This window comes from Anticarsia gemmatalis, chromosome 22, assembly GCF_050436995.1.
Source record: "Anticarsia gemmatalis isolate Benzon Research Colony breed Stoneville strain chromosome 22, ilAntGemm2 primary, whole genome shotgun sequence".
NCBI lineage: Eukaryota > Metazoa > Arthropoda > Insecta > Lepidoptera > Erebidae > Anticarsia > Anticarsia gemmatalis.
This window is the reverse complement of record NC_134766.1, coordinates 129,396-155,566: the sequence shown is the minus strand read 5'-3', so window position 1 is coordinate 155,566 and position 26,171 is coordinate 129,396. Positions and strand designations below refer to the sequence as shown.

The following is a 26,171-nucleotide window of genomic DNA, read 5'->3' as shown; positions in this document are numbered from 1 at the left end:
TCATAAATATCGCACTAGGAGGTCCTGTTCATACAACTATAGGAAAACACGTTATTTAAAATCATTAATATTTTCTTCTGTCGACTGAGGGTCAATCCCAAGATCTAGAAAATGTTCAGGATATAATATTTTCTTGACTATCAATACTGTGATTATTAAATAAGGCTTACTTTTAATAAAAATAATTGTGCTTAGTAAATACTTCAAGGAGTAAAGGAAGTTGTTTGATACGAGACTGTCGATCACTAGTGGTTCCTGTACAGCACTCCCGGCGCCCTCAGAGATGAGAGTCCTCCACACTCTTCAGACGTGAGGGGAGACGTGTGACGTCAGCGTTTTATATCCTTTATATTATAGACGTGTAAGCTGATTTTAATGCTTTGGCACCATTGCCTGACATGTTAATAGAGTAACTAATACAAACTTACAACTTCTGTTTCTCATTACAGCACTGTATCCGGTACCGAAATGACATGCGAAATAAAAGCATGATAATGTGAAAATAATGCATAAAAAACATACATATAATTCACAAAAATACTCATAATTATTTTTGTTCGGCATGGAAACCAAACCTAGCATAGCTTCGTACCTTCGAAGCGCAATAGTAATACAGCATAAAATATGACACTTAACTCAATAAAAAATGTACGTACAAATATCACATTTTACTGTTTACCGTTTTAATTGTGTTATTCTCAAATTAATACCATATTTCCGTGGTTCATAAACACACAAAATATTGAAACACTCAGTTTACTCTCGTCTTAATGTTGTTGAAGCCTCCCTCCCCTCTGCAAACGGTATTACTTGTAAATTCCTCTTTTATTTGCGACATGAAAGGAGGATTTATTTTACACCCGACCTAAGACGTAAGGAATGCTGAGAAATGAATCAATTCATTGAATTATGGAGGAAACCCGCTTTCGTGTACATGAAATGTACTCTTACCATTTACAGACTTACCAATATAAATAAAAATAAATCACCGAAATGTATTTACTCGCATAGCTATTAAACAACTAGACCAAGTGTGTTTGTAACTGTTGGGACAGATTTTGTATGGTTCGATGCTATTAAAGTTCCCGTGATAATAGAATCAACGGGAAAAAAATTAAGTATACACGGGCAAAATCGGGATTATCCGCTAGTAATAAAACAAACATACTTTATTAATAATTTACCGATAAACTAAAATTGGCCTGAGCTGCACTCTCATTCCCGTTCTCTTTATTTCTATCTTTCCCCTGTAGAACAGCTACGGCGTAGCATACGCGTAGCGTTTACGTAGCGACTACGGTAGTTCGTAGGTAATATTTTTTTAAATAGTCTTCGAAATAAGTACGTATAACAAATACAAATTGTTCAATTGCCTAATCGTCGTTAAAGTTCTCAAACAAACACCTATAACTACACGACAATGACGTGCTACCTAGCGAGTGAACTGCGGTGGGTCAAATATAGACCGTTTAAGGAAATAGTATTTATCGTAATTCCACGAACCACCAAGTATTGGTATTTATAATACTGAAATTGAGCTAACCTAATTAATGTGATATAATTTTACCTGTAGGTACTCTTGTGCCCTTATATGACATATGATGTTTGTTACATCATTAATATATTTCTGCATGGAACGACATAATTAACCACTGACATTGAATTATTGATAATATATTGAAACTATATAAAAGTATACACAAAATATACACATGTAACGGTTGAAGATTAAAAAAAAAATCGGCGATTTCGAAAATTTGTAAAAGTTTATGAGAATAAACATATTCGACTTTGCCGATTTAAAAAGGATGTCCAATAAGCAGTCGTTACAGTTAAAACACTGGTATTCAGCTGCATCCGGTGAGACTTGAATATTATTTATGTAGTTGGAAGAAAGGCTGGAGCGATACTGATACTATGCGAAAATCTTATACATTGTGACTTATCACTTGAACTTATTTGATAGAGTTATGTATCGGCCCTGGAATAGAAGACGAGTCTTTAAGAACACTCGAATGAACTATCGTTTAGACCACAAATGTCGCTCTAAAATTACTTACTTCTATAGAAATATTCCGTTTCATATAACATAGGACTAATTGTACGAACGCCATTACATGTGTTTATTTCCTACAACTTTATATATACGATACTAAAATATTTATGTAGGAAAAATATTCCTTTTTGTATTTACCTCTAAATCCTGTAATTATATTTGTATATAAATTGAAGCGAGTTCGTATTAGTGGACAGTATCAGTGGGTCAGTGAGTGAGCGACTTATATCGTGGTATAGTTCACAGATACAGATCAACCAAGTGAATACGAAACTATATAGAGCACGTTATTGCATTTCTGTCAGGATGTCCGCTCTCTACTTCCAAAATACTAACTTGTCAGGATAGTATTAATAGTTTGTTTACTGATTTTGATAATTCACGCACAAATTGCTCGTGTGTCGGGGGACTTTTAAAATCATACAAACTACGGACACAAAGTACAGCCAGACCCGAAACAATCATTTGTGGATCGCACAAATAATAATTGTTCCGTGTGGGAATCGAGCCCACGACCTCCCGACGCAGTAGTATCGGCGTGGCGACCTTAACCACTGCGCCACGGAGGCAGTAAACTAAACAAAGAAAATGTTGAATTGTTTATTATTATTGGCGTTTGTCTGCAGCGTGCATGCGTGGAGCCTGCATCCACCAAAATATCAGTTGTCGCAGTATACATTGCGCGGCGTACACATCATAGCTAAAACACTTAAGACTGATAACGAGCAATCGAGTGAAAACCAGTTGCGGAATATCGGCGCTGTTCATAGTGGCGATAAGAGTGGAACACAAGTAGTGGTGAAGGAGGGAGAGTCAAGTCCTCACAATCCTGTGTTGTTATTGCAGCAGAGAAGTAACTTCGACGGCAGCGCTTGTCCTGCACAACACACCAGGATTGGTTCACTGTGTTGTAAGATACAAAATAATAGTGTCGATGCTGATGTCTGCACGAATTTAACAGTAGTGAACTAAATGATAAATTGGAGCAAAAATATACTGTTATAATGAGAGTGTGACTCTTTCATAACTGGTCAACTGAATTGAATGATATTTTGTATTGATAAAGTGGAAAAACCGGGGTCAAAAGTGGTAAAAAATTCATAAAATCAACTTAAATAACAGAATATCAAGACAAATCTCTTACACCACAGAATTAGGTAGGTGATAAACAGCTCGTACAGCGGGTTATAGCAGCAACATCCGTGATCACGCATAGCAACAACGCGATACACAGCACCTACACACCGAGATACAGGTGCATGTAGTAAACTGCAAATAATCGCGGAGTCATTACCTATATAACACTATCCTCATAATTAAATATAGCCAACAGGAATACGACTAGGCTCAATTATATAAACACGAACATTCGGTAACACAACAGTATCAGACGGACTTTGCACGCATTCACACATCAGTAATCAGTAGTCTATAAAAGATGACGAATAAAATAGTCAGTTTTATAAGTTTAGTAACACTATTCAGTATAGTAGAAGCAAGGAGCTGGCACCCGAGAGAACAACTTCATGAACCAGACAACAAAGTGTCACTTCACCATTTGACTATGAACCAAAAGAATTTTCTAGAAGGCTCTTCTGTTGAAATGAGTAATGAAAAGAATCAATATGAGGTACAAATGATGCCATATTTCATTGATGGTGGTTTTGAAGTTGGGGAGCAAGAGGTATCGGAGCAGGACGTGTCGCCGCCAGGGTCTGCTCTCGGCGTGTCGTTGTGCGCGTCTGATCAGACGAGGATCGGCGTCAACTGCTGCAGTGGAAGTGATGGCTTTTACGAGTGTTAAACTGTTTAATAGACTGGTATTTATTTATATTATTATTGTGTAAGAACTATTAATGTTAGTTTAGTGATTTTGATCGAGCGTGTGCGATAACATCCGGATCGTATGACTTTTAAAGCATCTTATGTTGTGTTGGGAAATTAAAACTATTATGGAGTTGAATAATACATAACAATGTTAGAAAAACTGTATGATTTTTATTTTCCATACCTTGTAAAGTTTACAAAACTGATTAATTTTGTTATCTCTAGATAACTTGAGCAGATTAAAAGAAAATTAACTTGTGATATTTAGCTCTGATAGAGAGTTTAGCTTTACAATTAATATACTAGCGCTACTACTTTCTTGCAATTAAATAGTATATTAATCAGTGATAACGTGGCATTCAAATTGCGAATTAATTTTTAAAATCGATCTCGTATTTTTTGACCAAATATTTCCCAAATTATTCCTCTTTATAATATTACTAGCGACCGTCCGCGACTTCGTCCGCGTGGACTTTAGTTAGCCAGTTTTCACAGCATTTTTTGCTCATCTTTTATATAGGTACAAGTCTTTCCCCCTTTTTGCCCCCTTTGGAGGGAAATTTCCAAAATTCTGTATGTATAGAACTATAGACTATCAAACCATTCTCGCACTAGTCTTGTGTCTTATAGGGCTTTTACAATCATACAAACAATGGCCACAAAGTACAACCACACCGGGGGAATCCGTATTTAGATTAGTGGCAATGACCACGATACGCCACGTGTGTCGTCACTATTTAAATTTTTCCCATACAATAATACACAATAACAAATTGTATTATGTATTTATAGTGTTAATAGCTATATTTAATACATATATAATACATATATTTATAATACGTTTGTTCATTGTCAATTGGTTTATTTAGTTTACCTCTATTATTTTGTGGCGACCAATTAATTACGTGTAAGGTAAAACAAACATGTTGTTATGACACAATGATGCGTGAATTATCGAAATTATTTACTTGCTTTGGTTCGTTCAATTCGAGAAATTTACCTTATTATTGTCTCACTGATCGCAGTTGTCTCCTCCTGGGAGGGAGGGATAGGGGAGGCGTCCAACGAGTTGACGCCTTGAGTCCATCACGCTGGCCAAGTGCGGAACGGGGACTTTGCTTTCCCTCAAGAACAGCCTTAAAAATTCTGGAACGTGCAATATTTATCACGATGTTCTCCTTAATCGTTTAAATCAAGTAATCATTAATTTAGTGGCTTGCGTTTAAAAGCATTTTCCTATTATCTTTATCGCCTGATGAACAAGGAATGTTCAATTACTATCAAAGGTACCAGATCATCACGGCAGTGTGTCTCAGGTCTGCCCCAAAGGTGATATTCTTCTGCAGGTACCATTGAGTGATGACCCGTTCTCAGCTGTCAGAGTGCATGGTATCGCTGCTCATAGCAATCATTGCTGAGTATAAAATATTATATAGCACAGTGGTTCCCAACCGGTGGTCCGCGGACCACCGGTTTAAATTTTCAGGATGATTAATACACTTTATCTTTAATTTACTAACATAGTGGTACCTGCTAACAAGAAAAATATAAGAGTGGTCCCGGACTACGAAAAGGTTAGGAAACCCCTGATGTAGCACCTTCAATGATTTACAGGCATAATACCAAATCGCATATAGTGTGAATAAAATGCATGCTATTTGAGAATGTATTTGAGTTATAAATATCTGATGACTAGGTACTCAATAAATAGCCTTTAAAAAGAATTAAATCCAGGTGCGCGAGTGTGAGAGCGACACAAATGCATTTAGTAAGTCGTTATTATCGTTTTTCTCTGTTTGCCAGCGCTAGCCGATAGAGACCTTAATATGTTTTGTGCCTTTAGCATTTAAAATATATATATATTTTTTAATACTCACATAAGCTCGAATATCTATTATTAGGCGTGATTGAGTAACAGACAGAGTTACTTTTACATTTATATTATTAGTATGGATTAAGGGTGCGATGTTTTGTAGTAAAGTAAAGCCATGTCCCACTAAAGTGGCTATTAATATCAAATGCCACACAAGAACAAGACACAATGAATCAAACTGTATACTTACGTGAAGCAGGTCGGAAGTGGCGTGCGGGCTACTTTGTCCACCACGTAGACCACATAGCCCACACTCGGCCTACATGTGACGCCTAAATCTAGGGTTTTAGGTCACCATTATGTATGGAAACGGATAAAGCAAATAAATCGTATAAATATTTGCTAGCCAGTTGCGCTCACCGGGTTAAGCGACGCTTGGCGCGGTCATTTCATAGATGAGTGGCCGCTTAATGGTGATTTAACTAGCGTTTCCATTTTTCACATAAATACAAAATATCACGCCTGTTATACCCGAAGGTATAAGCAGACATGTATGATATATACCCACATTTCGCCATTTATAATGTTGAGTCTCATGAAATAGGGGGCGAGCCTATTTTCAATAACCGGGCATGTTATCAAACGCCGGGCTACTATTGAGAAATATTCGGATATAAATGAGAAAAGAATCCATAGTACCTTGTCCAACACGGGAATCGAATCCGAGACCTCATGACTATCAGTTGGATGTACTACTGACCGCGCCACAAAGGCAGACACTTCCGTTTTTTTATGTATTTGTCGAGACAGAGTGATATTGTCCTATTTACCCGGGCGAAGTCGGGTCGGTTGCCGCTTGTTAATAATAAATATTGTATTAAATAGGTCAGCGGACACTCAACAACTAGTGATTAAAATCAAATCTGAATGTCGTTTGTTTGTTGTACCGTGATGTTATTGTTATTATTTATTTATTGCTATTTTCTGAACCGGTCATCGGAACAATAAAGCTACTGTTGACTATAAAGCTTTTTATTCGATTTTTTTTATTTAAATCTCGGATAGAAGTCTTATTGCAAACAGACTGCATAGAAAATGAACGGAATTGCGAAGCACTAATTTTGGTACTTACTTCAGATTATCTTTTTGTTCCGTCCCGGGATTCAAACTTTTGGCTGCAATCATACTACAAGTGTTGTATTGTTTGTTTGCTTTTAAAAAGACAACTCCCGCACTAAGAATTGCTCTTGTGCCGCGGGGACTCTTACAAACATACAGACAACGGAGACAAAGTACAACCAGACCCGAAACAGTTATTTGTGGGTCGCACAAATAATTGTTCTATGTGGGAACCGTACCCACGACCTTCCGACCCGCGACCTAAACCAGTGCACCACGGAGGCATGTCGTTCTACAAATGCGTCACAGAGGCAGTCTAGACAAACAATCATAAGCATGAAATAGAGGAAACAATTAATTTGTACAACATACCTATTTGTACGAGAGTTACGAGTGTTTTCAAACATTTTCATTTGTTCCTACCGCGGCTTTAACCACTGACATTCAAAAACATACTCTAACACTATAAACATAAAGTTGAAATTTATTTGTTTGACTAATTTCCCATCTAGTCGTTCCCCTAAATTACTTTACCTGGTAACAATTCATTCGTTCATAATAAGTCATTTATATTTCCCTTATTTCAATAATAACGAAAGTACTTGAAACTTTTAATGGCGGCCAACAATTTTCTTTTGTCGTTTCACTCATTATTAGGGCTGTCAGAACAAACTTTACTCGATCATGACGCAAAAGAAAGATAAACGCGCTTTCTAATATCTTTGTGGTAACTTTACGGTCAATGTATTTAGTAAATAATATGTTTAATTAATGACACGAGCGAAACCTTAGAGTGGCATTGCGGTTTAACTAACTATTACTCCCCATCTTGGCAAATATCTCCTCCCTAAATAGGGGCGGAGAGCGGGGTTAGGTGTTGAGACCACCACACTGGACAAGTGTAGGCTGAGGATTTCACATCCTTTCAAAAGTTGTGCTCATTGCAGCTTACGTCATAATGATGAGTAAAATATATGATTTGTAAAAAATCATTGTATTTATATCCACGTAGATAAAGTAAAACATAAAAATTCTCCATACTTAGACTTACATAGGTAACATTTTTCTATTAAATTAACTAGTCGACAACCCTACGAGTTGCCGGAAATTGTTTAGATTGAGTTTATTCATTAAGAGAGAGGCTTTTAATTTTTATAATAAATATGCTTTTGCACTCAAGCACCGGAAACGTTTACGAATAATATCATTCCTTACTTGGAACTTAACAAGTACATACATAAATATGTACGTAATAAGTAGGTATTATATTATATTGCTTTCATCTCGATACCTTTGAAGTTTAATTGAGGAAGTCATACATACATATAACTGACTAATTAATACATAAAGAAACCATAATATTACTAATGGATGTTATAAGATGAGAGAGTTGCCGATACCGTGCTACATGGATGCAAGATTAACAGCTGCGTAGCTTCAATCATCAAAGCAGTTAAAAGCAGCTAAGCCAGATGATAATAAAGAGTGTTTTACCTTATTTACTGGCGTCTAGATACCAGATGTTGCTTGGATGACAATTATTAGTATTAAAAGCTCTTTCATTGTTTAGTACACTGCCGACTAGAAAAACTGCTACTATGATACAAAAGTATTACTATTACTTATCGCACCGGGTTTTCAACAACTATTCTTGTAAGGTGTAAGGTTTTACCACATTTTCTTCCGTATTTATTTCTCCAACACATTATTTTACACGTAACAAACCAAATACAATTGAATTTGATTAACATCTCGTTGCTATTAGACAATTAAGAGGCAAGCGCCCGTGCCGCCTACAAATCGCGTAATAGCAATTGTACTCTCGAACAGAACGTTGCTAACACATTTCAATCAGGCACTTACAACATGTATTCTCTAAAGTACGTACCTACTGAAATTACGTCATATCTTTAGGTAAATATTTACATGTCTATAAGTGTTGCGGATAATACTTAAATAGTTGCTCGTAAACTTATTTTCTACAACTAAATACACCTGAACTTCAATAATAATTGAAAAAGTAATGTTATATATAAGACAAAGAATTCTACGCAAATCTTTATCGATCGGCACTCATAGCTTGATATTAATAAGTACCTTCCGTTATCGATCTACTTAAGCAAGGCTATCCACTCAACGTGGTACTAGAAACATAAATTCACTCGTCAAGTGTAACAAATAAAATCTAACACGCGCGAGAGCTATGTGTTACAAAGTGTTTCAAACACGATTGCAGTTTTAATTAAAACATTCCTATTATTTAATAAAACACGGAGCGCCTGTTTGTTATTAAATATTTGTTTTAGTGAAAAACGTTGCCGCTACTAAATGATCAGGCGCTACATGTTCGGTTTGTAATATTTGTGTTGTATGTAGTTGTGTGTGTGTGTGTGTGTTGTTTGTTTATTTGTACAACGAGTGTGTTCATTTGGCGGGGTTCATGCGTGACGTCACCACACTACGAGCCGATTTGAATATTAATGACGCTTTATGGCGTGAAACCAAGATGGAAATCGCTGAAACGCTTATGTAAACAACGTTTATTATAGTTTAATTAACGGGCAGACTTATCGGTGTAGATGATTGTTTATTAATTACATTTAAACATGCGATATTGGAGTAATTGTCTGTGATTACAAACATATCATATGACAGATCCACTAGAGTGGGCTTTATGTCAAAGCGTTGGTTTTATTTCAAAGTACCGTCCGACACTCGATAGTATCGAAAGTTAGTTGAACAAAATATAGTAACAGTGTGTTTGTTTCAGGCGGATGGGCGTCACCAAGCTCCCAAAATCCAGTCGTCTCGACCCTCCCCTGAAGTCGCCGCAGGTAACTAACAACTTACAACGATAACACGTCACTAACAATTATAGCACCTAAGTGCACAGCAACGTCAGCAACAGGTCTTTTAATTTTTCACATCTAGACTAGTAGCCACATTTCATTTTCTCCGTTGCGCAGACTGGCTACGGTATTCGTCATTACCAGTGCGTCGAAGGGTCGTCGGTTCGATTTCCACACGGAACAAAAATTTGTGCGACCCACAAAGACATGTTTCAGATCTGGTCTTACTTTGTGTCCGTTATTTCAAGAGCAATTCGCCTTTTTAAGTAATAATACTTTAATAACATTACTTCTTTGCCTCTACGAGTCTGAGACAGTGATGTGTTAAGTTTAGTTAGTAACGTGCGTGTGTTGTGTGTGTCAGGTGCAGACGGCAGTATGACAGTGGCGCGAGGCGAGGGCTCCCCGGAGCGGCTGGGCGGCGCGCTCCGCCGGCTGCACTACAAGGCCACGCGGCGCGCGCACTCCGCCGCCGCCCGCCACCACAACAACACGCCGCCTAAGGTCAGCACACGCACTCTACTCTCTGCCGGTCACTGACTGCAGCTACTTGCTACATGTATTGGTTCCAATGTTTGACCCAATGCCACACGTCTAACGGATGGATTTGTAATAGCATTACGTCCAAGGATATGATGAGCTTGGGCAACCTGTGTGTCGGTTTTTTTCAGAGGAATGCGTCAAATACAATAAATAAATGGACCATTTTTACAAGCTCCATTGTCACGGTGTAAGCATGGTGGTTGCCTCATCAATGTTGATGCCGGCATTTGCTCATTATACATTTGCGAATGAAAGTGATAGGATTAAAGCAATAAGACCATGGTCAATAGACATAGACAGAATAAAAAAACGTCTTCTGTTTTATATGGACATAACTAACTAACTACCATCTTGAAGTTATACCAAACAAGCGCTAATGCTAGATTAAAACAAACATGTAATTTAAGTGATTACATTACTCAAAAAACACATACGATTGTTAGGTTACTGTAAGTCAAGCGTAGACCACGTGTCAGTTAGACTACGGTTCACTAGACTCGTATGTCCCGAGGCACTCCGACTATCATTCACATTTAAACATCAAAAGAAAAATCCTTTCAAAACTTAGTTTGTTTCGCTCCAGTAGCTTCGTAAAGAAGGTTTATCAAAGGTATTGTACCCTTCCGGTGTCGGCCCGGGATCGAACTCACGACCCTAAGTGTCGTTCTTACAAGTGTGTTTATAATGGAATAGATTAGATAACATGTTATCTGCTACTGATAATATAATCATATCCGAGTGAATGAATGTTATTATCTGTTTACGACTAAGTTCTGAACAGCGCTATTATATCGACATTTTGCACCTGGTGGCTTGAGTTTGATTCCCACACGGTGTAAATAAGTTTCAAAGGATTTGTTTAATTTCTGTGAATTTTAAATTCTTTGTAGGTATTACAGTTAAATTCAAAACCCTATGAAATCGGTCGTTATGTTTACCATTTGCCACATATATTCAATTGTTGTGACATTGTATAGCTACGCTAGGTATGGTACTACAGTAGCAATGCAGCAACTGCAACGTGAAAAACCGAACCAATCTATAAAAGAGAAACGTAAAAACCGACGTTTCGCGTGAATTTCGAATTTCTAAAGGGCTGTATTCGCCCGCAAATGAAATTCCTCTGGTACGATTCAACACGTAAAAAACGATACATTCGACTTCAAATCCTTGCAAATTAATTTGTACAGAAGTGTTTTACATGTTCATACCAACTTTGCCATAAAATGACAACATTGCCCGCTTAGGAAAGTACTGATCTATAGCAAAATACTTTATATTTGCAACTTAATTGTGTTGTGAATAACTTTTATACTGTCGACTGGCAAAGTTGGCATCAAAGATGTGTGCAAGTGCTCACCAAGGGCCGTGGTTCCCCTCCCTGGTCTTGAGGAGCTGTGCGTAGCGGCTGTCGGGCAGCTCCATCATCCTCCTCATGCAGGTCCGGTGGTACGACAGCTTGCCCACGCCGTAGCCCACCAACATCGCCAGCACCACCTTCGGGGCAGCTCCGAAACGAACATTCGGTTTGAGGTAGCCTGCCAAACAAATATAGATTTTATTACCATTGTGATAAGACTAATATTGATTATGTGAAAATTGTAGAACGATCTTGTATTAAAATGTATTGTGAGCTTTATTTAGATGTGAGTTATTTGTAAGTTCTTAAAGCTACACTAGTCTCCTGTTAATGCGTATCTTAACTTAAAGTCGATTTCATAACTTATAAAATATCGCGTTGCATGATAAATCCTATTAATATTACAAATGCGAAAGTTTGTGAGTATGTGTGGGTGTTTCTTGCTTTTTCACGCAAATACTTCCTACTGAACCAGCTGAACACCCAGAATAACACATAGGCTACTTTTTATCCCGGAGTTCTTGAAAGATCGGGATTTACACGGAAAAGGTTCCCAAGTCGCGAACGGCCTCCAGTATATAAGAAAGCCAAATTGTTGAGTCTTGAGGCAAGCCTTATTCTCAGTAACGTAGGTCTAGCTTTAAGAAGTCTACTGTGTATCTAACTTCTTATTTCTCATCTTTAGCCAGTGTATTGTGCAGTACTGACCTCTCCCAACAGCGGCGTAGGTGAACATCCCGAGCACGGCGGCGAGAGGCAACGCCCTGTACATCGTGCCGTCTCGCTTGCACTCCTTCCACACGCGCATCTCCTCCTCAGAGAAACGCATGTGCCACTGCAACGATAATATTGCATTACAATTAATTCCTAATATTTTACCACGACCGAGAGTCGAATACGAGACGATGATAAATTGACCCCATACTTAAACCATCATCTTTTTTCATCTTTTAGTAGTACAAGTACCTAATTCGATATATTAGGTTTTAGGATTATATTAGGTCCCTTTTACGGCAGAACTGCAGAACCGATTTAAACTTAATTCACTCTATCCCGAGAAATAATACATGCAGAGTCTTATTTACAAAAACAATCTTACGGGCAAAGTCTCTACAAAATATTGAACTTATGTAATTGAAAAACATCATTACAATAAGCTAGAGTACCTATTATCTTTGTGTACACAGATTCATTATTTTCTGTCCTTGCTACATGCACTGTGTAACACACTACTATAGCTGGAAAACATATGTGTTTCATTTGTGTTTCAATTAAAACAATTATTGTACAAAGTTCCTCTTCAAAGTGAACACAGTGTGCACACACACTGATAGTTGGAAAACAGTGTGACTACACGGTGTATTGATTTCGAATTAAGAACCTCTTGAGTTAATTGTTTACGATTGATATTAACAACAAAATGAATACTTTGATATACGATAGCATTTCAAGTTAAAAGGAACCCTATTACTTGAACGTTAAAGTTCAAACTTGAAAAAAGTAAATTAATCCCCAATCCGAAGCAGGCGACCAGTTACATACAAAATCCAACCTTATTTGTAACCAGTTAGAGTTACAAATGGCTTGTACGTCAGTTTTCAATTGTTTGTTTTTAAATTGGATTGAGGTTCTCTTTTCAAATGTTTGTATTTTTCAACACAGTTTTTGCTTCGTTTATAAATGTTTTAATTGGCTCTGGTCAAATGAACAATGAGCCAATATTTATTTAAGTGTTGCTAGAGTGAAATATGTTTTAATAATATAATTACCGGGTTTCTTCTATGGCCGTGATGGCCATGGGGGCCGCCGTGCCCTGGCAATGGCCGCTCTTGATTTTCACTCTTATCCGCCATCATTCAATAAAATAAAAATATCACTTAAAAAGAAAATATTTTTCGGAAAACACTCAGTTAATTAATGAAGCCAAAATAATATTTGATTGTGTCAACACTTTTTTGGACAAACTTCAATATTTTGTAATGAAAATGAATTCAATTTATAGGACCGTGTTTATATTTCGATGTGTTGAAGCAGACTGCAGTTGCTGGTAGCGTCGCTGACTCATATACGATAATACTGCAACATTAACTACCCACTGCACGCGGTTTTGATCGTCTGGATTTACAAGCAAATTAAAGACGTAATATATCTTATTATTTAGTGTTAAGTTAGGTGTTTAAAAGAATGAGTCTCTCCTTAGGAATAAATATAACCGAAACATTTTCTTTTTGTGATAAAGGCAATGGGCCTAACGGCCCTGGGCCTCGAGAGAGAGAGAGAGAGAGAGAGAGAGAGATTCAGTAGTACTGGTGTACTAAAGCTACTGTCAATGTTATTGTCTCTTATGGCAAAGTTGTTGGCTTTTAGCTGGAAAATAAAGGAATCTATTTTTTTGTCTAACTTTTTAACCAGTATTTGAAAGCAATATTCGATAATCGCGATTCGGTAAACAGTCGTTGTATCTGCATTCAACGTATGTACATTACATACAAACATACGAGTACATTTAATACACATAAGTATACTTCCTATAGTAATATTTGTTTACTGTGATGTTATGGCAACGGTTATATTTCACAAGCTTTGTGCAATGTTGCCAACTTCGTACTACTACCGCCGTAGTATTGCGTCAGATAACTTGAAACGTATGAGAAATTGATTATTTTCGATAAGTATGCTCTTGATAGTTATTTCTGTACTATGATATGTATTATGATGTTTATGGTCAGATAGTTTCATCACTCCTGGATAAGTGTCGGTTAACTTATCTATAAGAATTTTGACATTTGTTTTGACATGCTGGAACTTTACTATTTTAATTGATAAATACATAATAATGCGTCTGTAATTCCTGAAGGTGTATGTTAGATACCCACGTTTCGTTATGTATAGGGAGCGAGCCTATTGCTTTATACCAAGCACGTTACCAATCTCGCTACCATTAAGAAATCTATCTATATATACAAAAATGAATTGCTGTTCTTTAGTCTCGCTAAAACTCGTGAACGGTTGGACCGATTCGGCTAATTTTGGTCTTGGATTATTTGTGGAAGTCCAGAAAAGGTGTAAAAGGTGAATAAATTTGATAATGCGCGGTATTAAATAAAAGCAATTAAGCGTGAGCGGAGCTGCGCGGGTCAGCTAGTTCCTATATAAATTAGAAAAGATCAGTAGAACTTTAACGTACCGTTTCACCAACAGTGCCACAGAGGCAGCACATTGATAAAAATGCAATAAAAATGCGGTGATGATTACATATTTTTGCTTTCGCCTATATCTGTATGGTCAGAAGATCAGAGCATTGCATTAAAGCTCGCCGGTGCATCGCATTGATGCCGCGTGGTGTTGCGAGCGCGCGGGTTTATCGCGGCGCGGACGTCAGCGGCCGGGTTTATTATGCACTTAATTGCGAACCACCGTACAAAGCTTATGTGTTATGAAGAGCTTTTAGAATTCACTTGATGTGGCTCTTTGTGATGGATTATTAGGTTTTGTACGTAGTTAGGTAGTAACCCTCGTTTTGTATCACAAAAAAGGCTAGGGATATAGGATAAGTATTAAGAATTTTGTAACATCGGCCTCTTTGAAGGAGTTTTCGAAAGAAATTTGGAGTTATGACTGAATTAATGAGTTTTCGAAATCAATATTTCGTTGTCTACATACAGTCCCAAAAACCATATGTGCTCTAATAGGAGTGATCGAGCAAATATTACAAATAGAGCTTATAACTTAGATTAACACTTTATGACTAAAAAAGCGACTCTACCCAGACAAAATTGTGGGCAAAACTCTGTATAAAATAAAATAATATGGTACGAAAATTAAATCGCAAAGAAACCATTTTATTAAAAATTGTCTATTACTGCGTGAAAATATAATTTGATATCAGATTCTTTACAGTGTGTTTGAAGTATTTCATACTTAATATAAATTGTAATTGAAATATCTTCATAATGTTCTATAAACGAGGCTTTGATCATTTGAGACACAATTTATTGCGAACCTTATTCTATTATCGAATGGACTTTTGACTCAAATTGAAGAATTTTTGGAAGTAAATTGTCGTTGTATATCTTTTGTTGATAGTTTAATAAAGCATTTAGTTGACTCGTGTAGGGCATAAACATAGGGTATTTCATTCTCAACATCCAATGATCAGGATTCAGTCCCATACTGTAGTAGGTTTTAGTGTTGTACTTTGTGTACCCTTTTTGTATATTTGTTAAGTGCTCTACAATACTAAACTTAAGGTTAACTTAAATTTTCTTAGACCAACACCTCACACATTGTCTAACCCGAGAATTAAACCCAGCACTTTGAGTTTGGACTACCAACACCCTACTGGTAAATACCTATAACATTTGAACGGATTTATACTTATGTAATTGAATATATAAGTAAATGTTGGTTTATAATTAGTGTCGGGTTGTAGTGGGCCACATAATGAGTCGGCGGCACGTGACGTAATGACGTCGTGTAATTAATAACCGCGTCGATGCCGGCCGCGGTACAGAGCGCGGCACTTGATGCTAGCGAGCGATCATGATCGATGTCTGCATCGTATCGACCGATACTCCAGATAACTCGATGACTTTGACTGCCTCCATGGCGCAGTGGTTAAGGTCGCCACGTCGCTACGATTTCGATGATTTTTGGGTTCGATTCTCACACGGGACAAATATTTGTGCGATCCACAAATAATTGTTTCGGTTCTGGTTGTACTTTGAGTCCGTTGTTTGTATGTTTGTAAAAGACCCCGCGACACAAGAGTAATTTTTAGTGCGGAAGTTGTATTTTATAAAGAAATAAAGAAGTATTATGAGTACTATCGAGCATAAAATGAATAGTAAACTAAAATGTCTCATGAGAGAACTCACTTCAAAAACTCTTATAAAGAACTTTTAAGCAAGATTTCGTCACGACGTTTTCTTTGATAGTTTAATCGAATGATGATTGTTTCGAATACAAATAACTTCAAAAAGACATAAGTTGTCCGAACCCTTGAAGACTTGCGTGGGAAGTTAATGCTAGATCACTTGACTATCATTATCTATCGTAACGTAAACAACATAATATATAATTAAGTTAATATAAAAATAACGTAATTGGGAATCAATCAATCGTCCTCACAAATCAGCAACTTGGTTAGTTTATTACTTGTTTGTAAGTTCACACGTGTGTACAGTGACATGTGTTTACGAGTCCGTGTATCGATTAGTTCCGAATGTTTCGATTATGCCGCATCGATGCTCGCGTCGATTGGGAATGTTCCCAATGAACTCTATTTGTTATTGTAATGAGGTAATTTGATAGAAAACTCCTGTACTTTGTTAGTTCAGGAAATAATATATTTTTGTTGGTGATTGATTGTGATTATATAAAACTTTTAAATTAATATGCAATTGAATCACAATTACTGTTTTGTTTTGTACCCTTTTCTTATGTGTGTCTTGATTATTTACAACAGTAAGCTACGAAAGGTTTTAAAACAAAATGCATTTTAAATTAAAATTCTGTACAGTTTCAATAAATAAAAACAATAGAAATGTCCCGGCTTTATATTTATAACAGCAAAACATTAAATTCTTAAATGCACTTGTACAAGCAATTAACATCTAAAATAATACAATTAATTAAATAATTAAATACAGAAGCAGAAAGGTTAATTTTATAAAAAGCTTGCATTTCAGTCTATTTTACTCGAACTGATATAAAAACTCTCTCTCAATTGATATAATTTCCAATGAGCTCATATAAATCTGGACAGTTAATTACGCGCTGGTTTCAATCCGCCTTCAATATGGCGACCGAGGAATAAAATTAAAAAACGTAAGTTTTCTGCTGAGCTTGAATAACGCGAAGTATTAGCTACTCAGCGAATATATACGATCAAGTAAGAGTCGGAGGAAAACGTAGACTGACGACTTTTTAAAAATGTTTAGAAGGTATTTTATGAAAATTATGATGATTACGTTATCTCTGAAGAAATAGTTTCGGTTTTTATTAGCTTCTCAGTATGTTAGATTGTTAAACTGTAGAGCTTATTTAGAGTAAACATGTGCAGGTTTCATTGAAATAACGAGTTCCTGAGTAAAGTTTTTATCTGGATCCTAGAGTTAGTGCGTATCACAGTTATCGACATGTGTCTATCAATTTGATAGCCACTAAGTACATCGTTGTTTTAACGTACCGTGTCAACATCATTTAAGTAACCAACAGTGAATAGAAAAGTGGCTAGTAAATAGTTGTCAACTGAGATACATAATAGGCATCCATAATCACACAGAGTTCATAATATCTTTGTATTTCTATTACAAGAAAAATATTGAAAAGGGTAAAACATACATATATTAAGGTTTCATATACTACAGTCACTTCTCTTTAAAATCAGTTTTGAAGTTTGTAAAGTACTGTTAAATGTTCAATATTACCTTGACCGAGTTTCCAACAAATAAGTTATAAGACGGACTCGTTTTCAATCATTGTACTTTTAAGGCTTTCACATAATGGATCAAAAGTTTCTTAGTACTTTCACTTTTAACTCAAACCCGTGATTAAAAGAGTTTTGATTTCTTTATAGTTTCAGGAAATAATTGAACTTTCTTATACTTACTAGTTTTTGTTTGGAAAGTGGCCGTTCTATATTTCTATGTTAATAAAAAATATAGCTTATGTTCGCCTGGATGTTAATCATTAACTAATTATTTCGATTAAATTAGTTTGTCTTTCCTAATAACATGTATAGTACCGTAGGGTTAGTTGCTGCAAAACATCTAGCAATTCGAGAAGTATGTATATTAGCCACAACAAACATACAATGTTTATACAGACTTCCATTCAAAAAACAAATAATTCGTTTCAATTTTATAATGTATGTAAATCTGGATGCGTATTACGTGGTTGGAGCATCCATAACTTCCTACCTTTTCCCAACTTTGAACGGTCAAAAACATTGTGTTATTGTATTAAACCACACGCACGATTAACCACGGCATAAACCTTAAGAACACAAACACGATGTTTTGTGAAATGTTTGCAAAAACAAATAAAAGCAGAGCGCTGTAACATTTGCGTTGCCTCTCACAACACACGCAAAGTTAAGGGATGTTTACTTCACCAGTATAATGCGATTAGTCAATTTTACGGAACACGTGGATCTGATTAACTTCCTTATGTTAATACTCGGGTAAATGGGGAGGAGTTTTCTAACTGACCATGTTAGAGTCTGTAATAAATAATAATGTCCTACAAACTGATATTTGGTAACAGCGGCCTAATTTTGTTGAAACTGGCCGGCGGCGGAGCAGCACTTTGTATATAGTGTTCAAATGTGTGCTCAATACATATGTAGGTACTACACTCTCATCTCCTCACTATCATAGCCCGGTGGGACGGATAACTGGCACGACCAGAGTATGGTTAGACACAAGACCGACGGCTTTACGAACTCTCCAAGGCATCTCTCAACTTCCTAACTTCGGGCAATCATTAAAAAATTCTTAACAGAAATCTCAAAAATATATTTTTACCCTGACTGGTTATTCGAACCCGGGACCTCTTCGCGGCAGTCAAAGTATACAAAATACTTATCAGTAGAAAGTTTTATTTTACAATGACATAACGTGATACAGGGTAAAGGGTATTGTGATGTTTATCGCAAGGGTTTGAGGTAATACCCGACTCGATAGCGATACCTTTTGTACATTGTGCGACGTTTTTGTGCGAATACTTCAGATTACGATGGCGAGGATATTTGACCGTGCTTCACAGATTTTATTTGGATATTGAGTTTATAGAGGCTGTTTTTTAATGGAATGTTTATAGAAACATCAATAATATAATATTCAATACATAATAATATCACGGCATTAACAAAATGCGCGCCTGAATTACAGATTTTAGCTTTCTAGCGGTAGATATTTATTAAAAAGATGGTCTTTGTCTAATTCGATGATTCAGGGCTATTGTGAAGAGAAATTTCATTAAAATCGGCTGTTTAGTTATAACGTAACGGACTGCAACCAAACTTTCGCATGTGTAACATTATTATAAATTAAAATTACCTCGATGGTAAAAAAAGCGTGAATTTAATTATGTAAGTATGTGTGGTACGTAATATTCCTAACCGGCCGTCATGTTTGACAAGATGCATAGATCTGAAGTTAGGGATCGTACCAAGTGGCGTTCTTTGGTCTATCCCTAAGGGAAAAGGGCGTCATTTTATGTATGTAGTATGACGACGCTTTCGCTATAGACTCACTGATCAAATTTGTTCTTATTTAACTTTTATTTGTCTTACAAAATTAGTTCAATTGAACAATTCAGGAATGTCGAAACTTGCAGTGTGCGCGCCGATATAAATGATGTAGGGCGCATTAAAGTTTCACTGTGTAATGGTTTATTCCGAGTTCTCTGGCAGATTGACGCCTTGACGGACACCTCCCGACTTGTTCAAGACGTTTGTTACAACTTATATAGGCAGTACCATGTTCTCTTGTGTTTTGTTAATAGATGATTGAAGAAGAAAAGATAAAGGAATTTATACAAGTTCTTTATTTTGATCTAGATTTCGTTTTTACTGTTTACATTTTTAAGGTCGGCTAGCAAAAGCCTTTATTATTACTTTCAGTCATAGGTCATATTTATACTGATAAAACAAATGTTGTGACAGCAACAGTCCTTCAAAAACACAAGGATGAAAAATGTAATTTTTAACATTAACTAATTTATCACAATTTACAAAAGTTCTTAAATAAACACTATGCTATACCAAATTAAATAAATCACTAATAAGAGTAGTCGAAAGAGAACGATACTCCTACTTTATTTAGTGCCAAAACAGTAAAATATCAGTTAAGTGAGTTGCTATTATTATCTCAGTAGGCGGCCGGTTCTTAAGTGGACTTATTGTAATGTACTACATAGTTATGTTACCACTTATATTGAGTCATGAAAAACGTCCTTTTGTCTCTGATTTTGTAAATTATATGAGGTAATCCATATTAATTATACTCATAATTGCTAAATATAATTTCACTTTAACAGCTTAATCGCAGAACCAAATTATAAAACTTTGCATAGCCATTGATCTTTAGTTTAATTTGGAAATTTTCTTTAATATTCCGCTCTCGAATATGGGATGACATTTTGCGACGTTACGCTATTCTAAACGTCGGCTGATAGAAAATAAAAAAGCCCGAAAAATTACCGAAAACTTCATTGAATTTGTACAAAAAGCCATACATTTATATATCTGATGGTCAGTACAAGTCCACAACGCTATCAGCCGCTATTGTGACTCGTCAGTAGTGTGTGATAGAGTGTGGCGGATATGAGGGCGGGCGGGCGGCGGAAACGACGTCAACTCATTAGTGACGTCACACCCGCCGGATGTACCACTCTCGTGTAATGAGCCCCCATCGACTGTGTTGTGTCCAGCGGAGGGACTGCTGTTTTGTATGTTTGTTCATGTACAGGCTTGAATGTGCTTTTTATATATTTATTTTTTGTATCTATTTGTCTGCTGCTACTACACCTCTTGCCTGATTTTACAAACTGCTGTTCTTATACAGCCCTCATACATAGGTTTACTGAATTAAATAATAGATCCGCTTTTCTTAGCCTTTTCCAGTATGCTTAGGAAACCCAGAACCCCTAGGCGATCAAGAATAACAAAAAATACCTCTTTTGCCGCTAGAAAAGGCAGTGTTTGCTTGCTCACATTTATTCGTATGCAAAATAAAACATGTTCAATTTCCAGAGTAAAGCCGCGGATCCTCTGAAACTCCTGTACAAACCACGGGTTAAGAACCACACGGAATTACATCTTAAGCCCTTATGTCTAACGTCCTCCTAAATATCCACTAAATTGAACGCGAAAACGTCACTGACACACATAGCAATTATTGACTTTTATAATTTCACCACAGAATATATAATTAGATTATATAAACTAATCAGTTTAAATCAAATTCGTAGAATACTAGGTAACATAAAACTAGGATATTTTTTACATCAATATGGAAAGTTCTCTAACCTAAATGAAAATTTTCATCTCATTACATGAGATCAAATGTTTCCAGCAAATTCTCCGTATTTAGCTTAGTTTCAGTATTCTTAGAAATTAAATAAAAATGTACCGTAATTACACGTCTTATCTTTCAATAATAAAATAACAAGAAAAAACCTGAACAATGTAATATATTTTACTACACTATAGGTACAGACATACCTAGTACCTACGTTTACGTCTAGATATTGTTAATTTAGCATGTAGATGGTCTGGATCGGAGCCAGGTACACGACAAACAAGCTTTATACGTGTTTATGAAAGTTGCATCATATGCTAATGTTATACGTGTCAGTCCTGCACACAAAGAAACCTAGAGCAATACAGATTATAAGACATTAGTTAACTTGGTACATCAGTCGCGTTAATTTCAGAGTTCATGCCTGTTATTTTTTTTTCTTTTAATGATTAAACGCTGAACGATTTTTTTGATGAAATTTTGCACGAAGACAAGTCAAGACGCAAGTCCTAGGATCAAACTACAGAGCTAGCTTGCTAAAGATCTAAACTGTAGACTTGAAGTCACGGAGTATAATATGAGATAATAGTCATGCAAGGTAAAAGTTACGTTGTTATGCTGAACACGTCACAGGTAAGAGTGTCCGAGGTCGCAAATACAATCCCATTCTTCCACATTCTTGACTTTAATACAAATACAAATACAGGTACACAAAAGGATATTGTAGTTTCAAATCCCGCGCGTCCACAATATTCCTCGACACAATAACGCACTTCACCATTCAAATAAAAGGTTACGTATATAATAATATTATTGCTATCTGAAAAGCGCGGTTCCGTTCGTATACAGAATTTAAAACCCCAATTTCTTCATCTTAAAGGTTATATTTTAAAACTTACTTCCGAAAGTTAATTATTAGTATTAACTATTACTGTTTCATATTCATAGTAAATGTCAACATTGATTTAAAACCGATCAGTGCTTATTACACGATTGATTAATAAATTGCTTATCGCAGTCGATTAACGATCGATTGATTGGTATGGTAGCACACACGGACCGACGGACAGACGGGCTGACCGACAGATGAACAGACAGACTGCCGAACAGACGACCGCATTTATAATATTGGTTAAGTTTGTAATAATTCTTAGAATGCAGTCACGCGGTTGTGTTGTGAGCATTATGAGGCAGGCTTGAGGAAGACTTGAGGCAGTGAGGCGAGGAGCTGCTGGCGTGAAGGGTGCTCGTGGGGCAGGGTAATTGGAGACATGCCTTATCTGCCGGCGCCGCGCTCGATATCTGATCGCGACCAGAGATGTTATTGTGAGTTCCTTGGACGCCGTTAGTGCTTTTATTTGCTGCGTTCAATATTTATATTAAATTGTTCGCTGCACTGTCAAATGGTTTATTTACTGAGGTACAGTTTCCGACTATTATTAACTTTTGAGCTCCAGGTAGTAATAGAAATAGAAAATAACTGACGGAACCCAGCAATTCTGAATGTCAACCGCTTGCTACATGGTAGTACAGAGTGTAGGAAATCGCGCTACTGGTTCGACAGTCAATAGACTAACAGAATATGAACACGAGTATAATATAATATAGCCTTACGCGCTCAACACATACATATGTACCAAGCCACGTAATCCTGGATATTCATTAAATCAATTTAAACATTATGCTGTTGCATATTTCTACAAGCAAAAAAGTTTACATTTAAAATCAACAAAATATGGCAAAGCTCTATTCCCAATAGGCAATTAGTAGCTTTACAATGGTCGGTCCATTCAATCGCGCGTGGATGATGGGACATCAAAGACACCGGCGCCGGCTGGAACGTTACTGAATCGACGTCATGTGTCAGTCTGATTTGATTGCTATTCTGCTCAGTATCACCACGTCAAGTAGTGATGCACATTTGTCTGTCTTTATACAGAGTGGGCTGCGTAGTTCTAGTACTGTATACAGAGTGTTCAAATTTTAGTTCAAAGGAAATGTATGGTGTAAATGAGTTCAGTCGAGAAAAGTAACTATTATTTACCATCACTCTAAGTGCTGATTTTGAGGCCTCAGATTCGATTGTCTATTTAAACGAGGTGTTATTGTTTTTTTAGTATTGCAGTAAAACGTGTATCAAAAATGTGCGCACTTTTGGTTATAAAAATATTCAAAAAAAATAAACATTAATAATGACCTAATAGAGCAATCATATCATTTTAGGCCCAATATCACTTTTCCCAATCTGACAACCACTTGATCATCAAGTGCTATCGAGGTAGGAAAAACAAAACGTATCCGACAATGACTCAGTCACGTATTCTCTCTCGATAACAATTCGTTAGCGATACCGTTGACTACTCGTGCGACACACGCGCTGATTGTATTTGCCCTTCATAATAATATACTATACGATGACGATACGATACATTCTATTCGTAGTTACAGATATTCTTTTCAGCATTATACAAATAGTATGTTGAAAAGAATTACATACACATAATTACACATAATTCAACATAAATACCCTTTTTCGGGCATTAGTCTCATTATTCTCTATGAAAATAGATTCACTCCTTATACATATAACACATTTTCGATAACTATTTCAATATGAATCAAATATCATATTCTTTATAAAAATAGAGTATCTATAAATAAACTTCACAGAGCCCGTAGCGACAGACAGAACTCATTTAATCATAAACCAATATGAAAACTGACATAAAGGATCAAACAAACAAGTCGTAGTATACACGAGGCATGAGGCAATGTACCGAGCGCGCTCCGAGCACACTCCCCGCACGGTTCAACAAACCGCTTTGACAATTTGCGATCAGCTGATCACAAGCGCACACATCTTTGAAGGAACTCGTAGCGGCGTAGAGGGCCTACGACGTAGACGCTATGTGCTACGCGTGGTTGATTTCTGGATGGCTATCAATTTCATATTTTGTTGGCGAAACGTCGTTAAAATATATTGTTATCATAAACGACTGGGATGGGATAAGTGGGAATAACGTTGTCGAGTTAAGATTTTTATCGCAACTTAATTTTTCCCGCGGCTCTTCCCGTGTTGGATTTTTGTTGCCTATTTCTGATCCTAGGTCTTGTACCTATATGACAAATTTTAAAATCTCCGGTTCGGTTAATAATTAGTTCGGAATATGATTTCAGCATTAAGCACTAAAAGTATTATTAATATTGATGATAGTCCTTACTGCGATCACAATTGGCTTGAGTGTACCTCCTCTCTTATTCCCAAAATAAGACCAGCACTAAGCATTTATACAATAATGGGCTAAAATCATACTAAAACATAACATAATCGAGCAAATAAAGATCACGAAGGAATAAACCGCGGAATAAACCAGCCGCGGAATGTCGGCGAAGTATCCGCGCCACTGAGAATAAACGATAACTGCTTTTAAACGCTCTGTTATTGCGTTATTATAGACCTGTTAATCATATTGATGGGGTGTCGGCTCGCCGCGCGGTTTTACCTGCGGAAAAGTGTTTTTATGGTATGGGGTTGTAAATTACGTGAAGAGGGAAATGTCATTAGTTGTGATATAAAAGTTTGTTTTATTGTTTTTTGAAGTGTTTTATGTAAATGATTACTTGTTGAGTTTTTCTGTCAACGAATGCCAATTGAATTGCCCGGAGTTGTAAAAAGTTGTTGAAAGTTGAGGTTGTAGACCTCTGTGCGCGCTGGTCGTGTCGGTTATATGTCCCACCGGACTTCTCGCGTCATTTGGTGATTGAAAAGAGTGGCCCTGAGTTTGTTGCTAGCTCTTCTCAGGTTCTACCCTTTCTGAACTAGTGGTAGATTCTCATTGTAACAACTATAATGAGTGTCACCATTTGATCTAAATGAACAATAATAATTTGACTTTATTTTATCAGAGTGAGGAAATAGAGATAGTACCTATGCCTTGTCCTCTAATTATATTCCTGTGCTTTATTGAGCATGTTTTATAAAGGTCAATTGTTACCAATAAAAATGGTAGATATTTGAAAGGTAAGATAAAACAGACCCACTCATTTACGTTCCAGGAAGGATGGAACGATCGCAGCGCCCCCTCACGGCAGACCCTCGCCAACATAATGATGATAATTCAATTAAAGTTTCCTTTAATAAAGCTTACAGCCGAAAGTGCGGAGCTTTGCATAATTTATATTAAACTTTTCACTACGCCATCTCGGAATAATTTGACCTGATTTCATTTTTGACATTTTAAGATCTTGTCATTTCTTCCCCATTCGTCACACTTTTGAAACTTAAAGAAATTATTATTTCGTCTCAGCTCATGGTTTTATAATTTGTGCATTAATTATTGGCAAAGTTATCTAAATAAATAGTTCAGAAATGCCGTGAGTTTTTCCAAAAACTAAATATATCTTCAGAAACTCACCCCTTCCAATCTAGTCTCAGTTTCAATAATAAAATTATAACCATAGTGGTTATAAGTAAGTGGCAAAATTTAAAACTTATTTATGCTGCTGTTGTAAATGCGTCTGTGTTTTCAGGTTTTCAGCTAAACCTCTGATACAAATTTCAGGAAATGATTGTTAC

At 36.5% G+C, this 26,171-nt stretch overlaps 2 protein-coding genes across 10 annotated transcripts in view; one reads left to right on the top strand and one right to left on the bottom strand.

Annotated features, from left to right (window-relative positions):
- LOC142982611 (OCIA domain-containing protein 1-like) overlaps positions 1-13,592 on the bottom strand; it is a 77,039-nt gene extending 63,447 nt beyond the window's left edge. For all 8 annotated transcript variants that reach the window (XR_012960010.1, XR_012960009.1, XM_076129199.1 and 5 more), the window contains exons 1-3: positions 13,337-13,592; positions 12,276-12,402; positions 11,568-11,745 (exon numbers count right to left, since the gene is read on the bottom strand). Coding sequence is in view for 6 of the 8 variants with exons in the window: in XM_076129199.1 (XP_075985314.1) it covers positions 11,568-11,745; positions 12,276-12,402; positions 13,337-13,423 (392 nt within the window). In the remaining 2 variants the exon portion in view is untranslated. The remainder of the gene's footprint in view (positions 1-11,567; positions 11,746-12,275; positions 12,403-13,336) is intronic.
- The window catches only part of LOC142982609 (uncharacterized), a 172,944-nt gene that overhangs the window by 42,671 nt on the left and 104,102 nt on the right, over positions 1-26,171 (top strand). For both annotated transcript variants that reach the window (XM_076129193.1, XM_076129192.1), the window contains exons 3-4: positions 9,586-9,649; positions 10,029-10,168. In XM_076129193.1, the coding sequence (XP_075985308.1) occupies positions 10,043-10,168 (126 nt within the window). In that variant the 5' untranslated portion in view covers positions 9,586-9,649; positions 10,029-10,042. The remainder of the gene's footprint in view (positions 1-9,585; positions 9,650-10,028; positions 10,169-26,171) is intronic.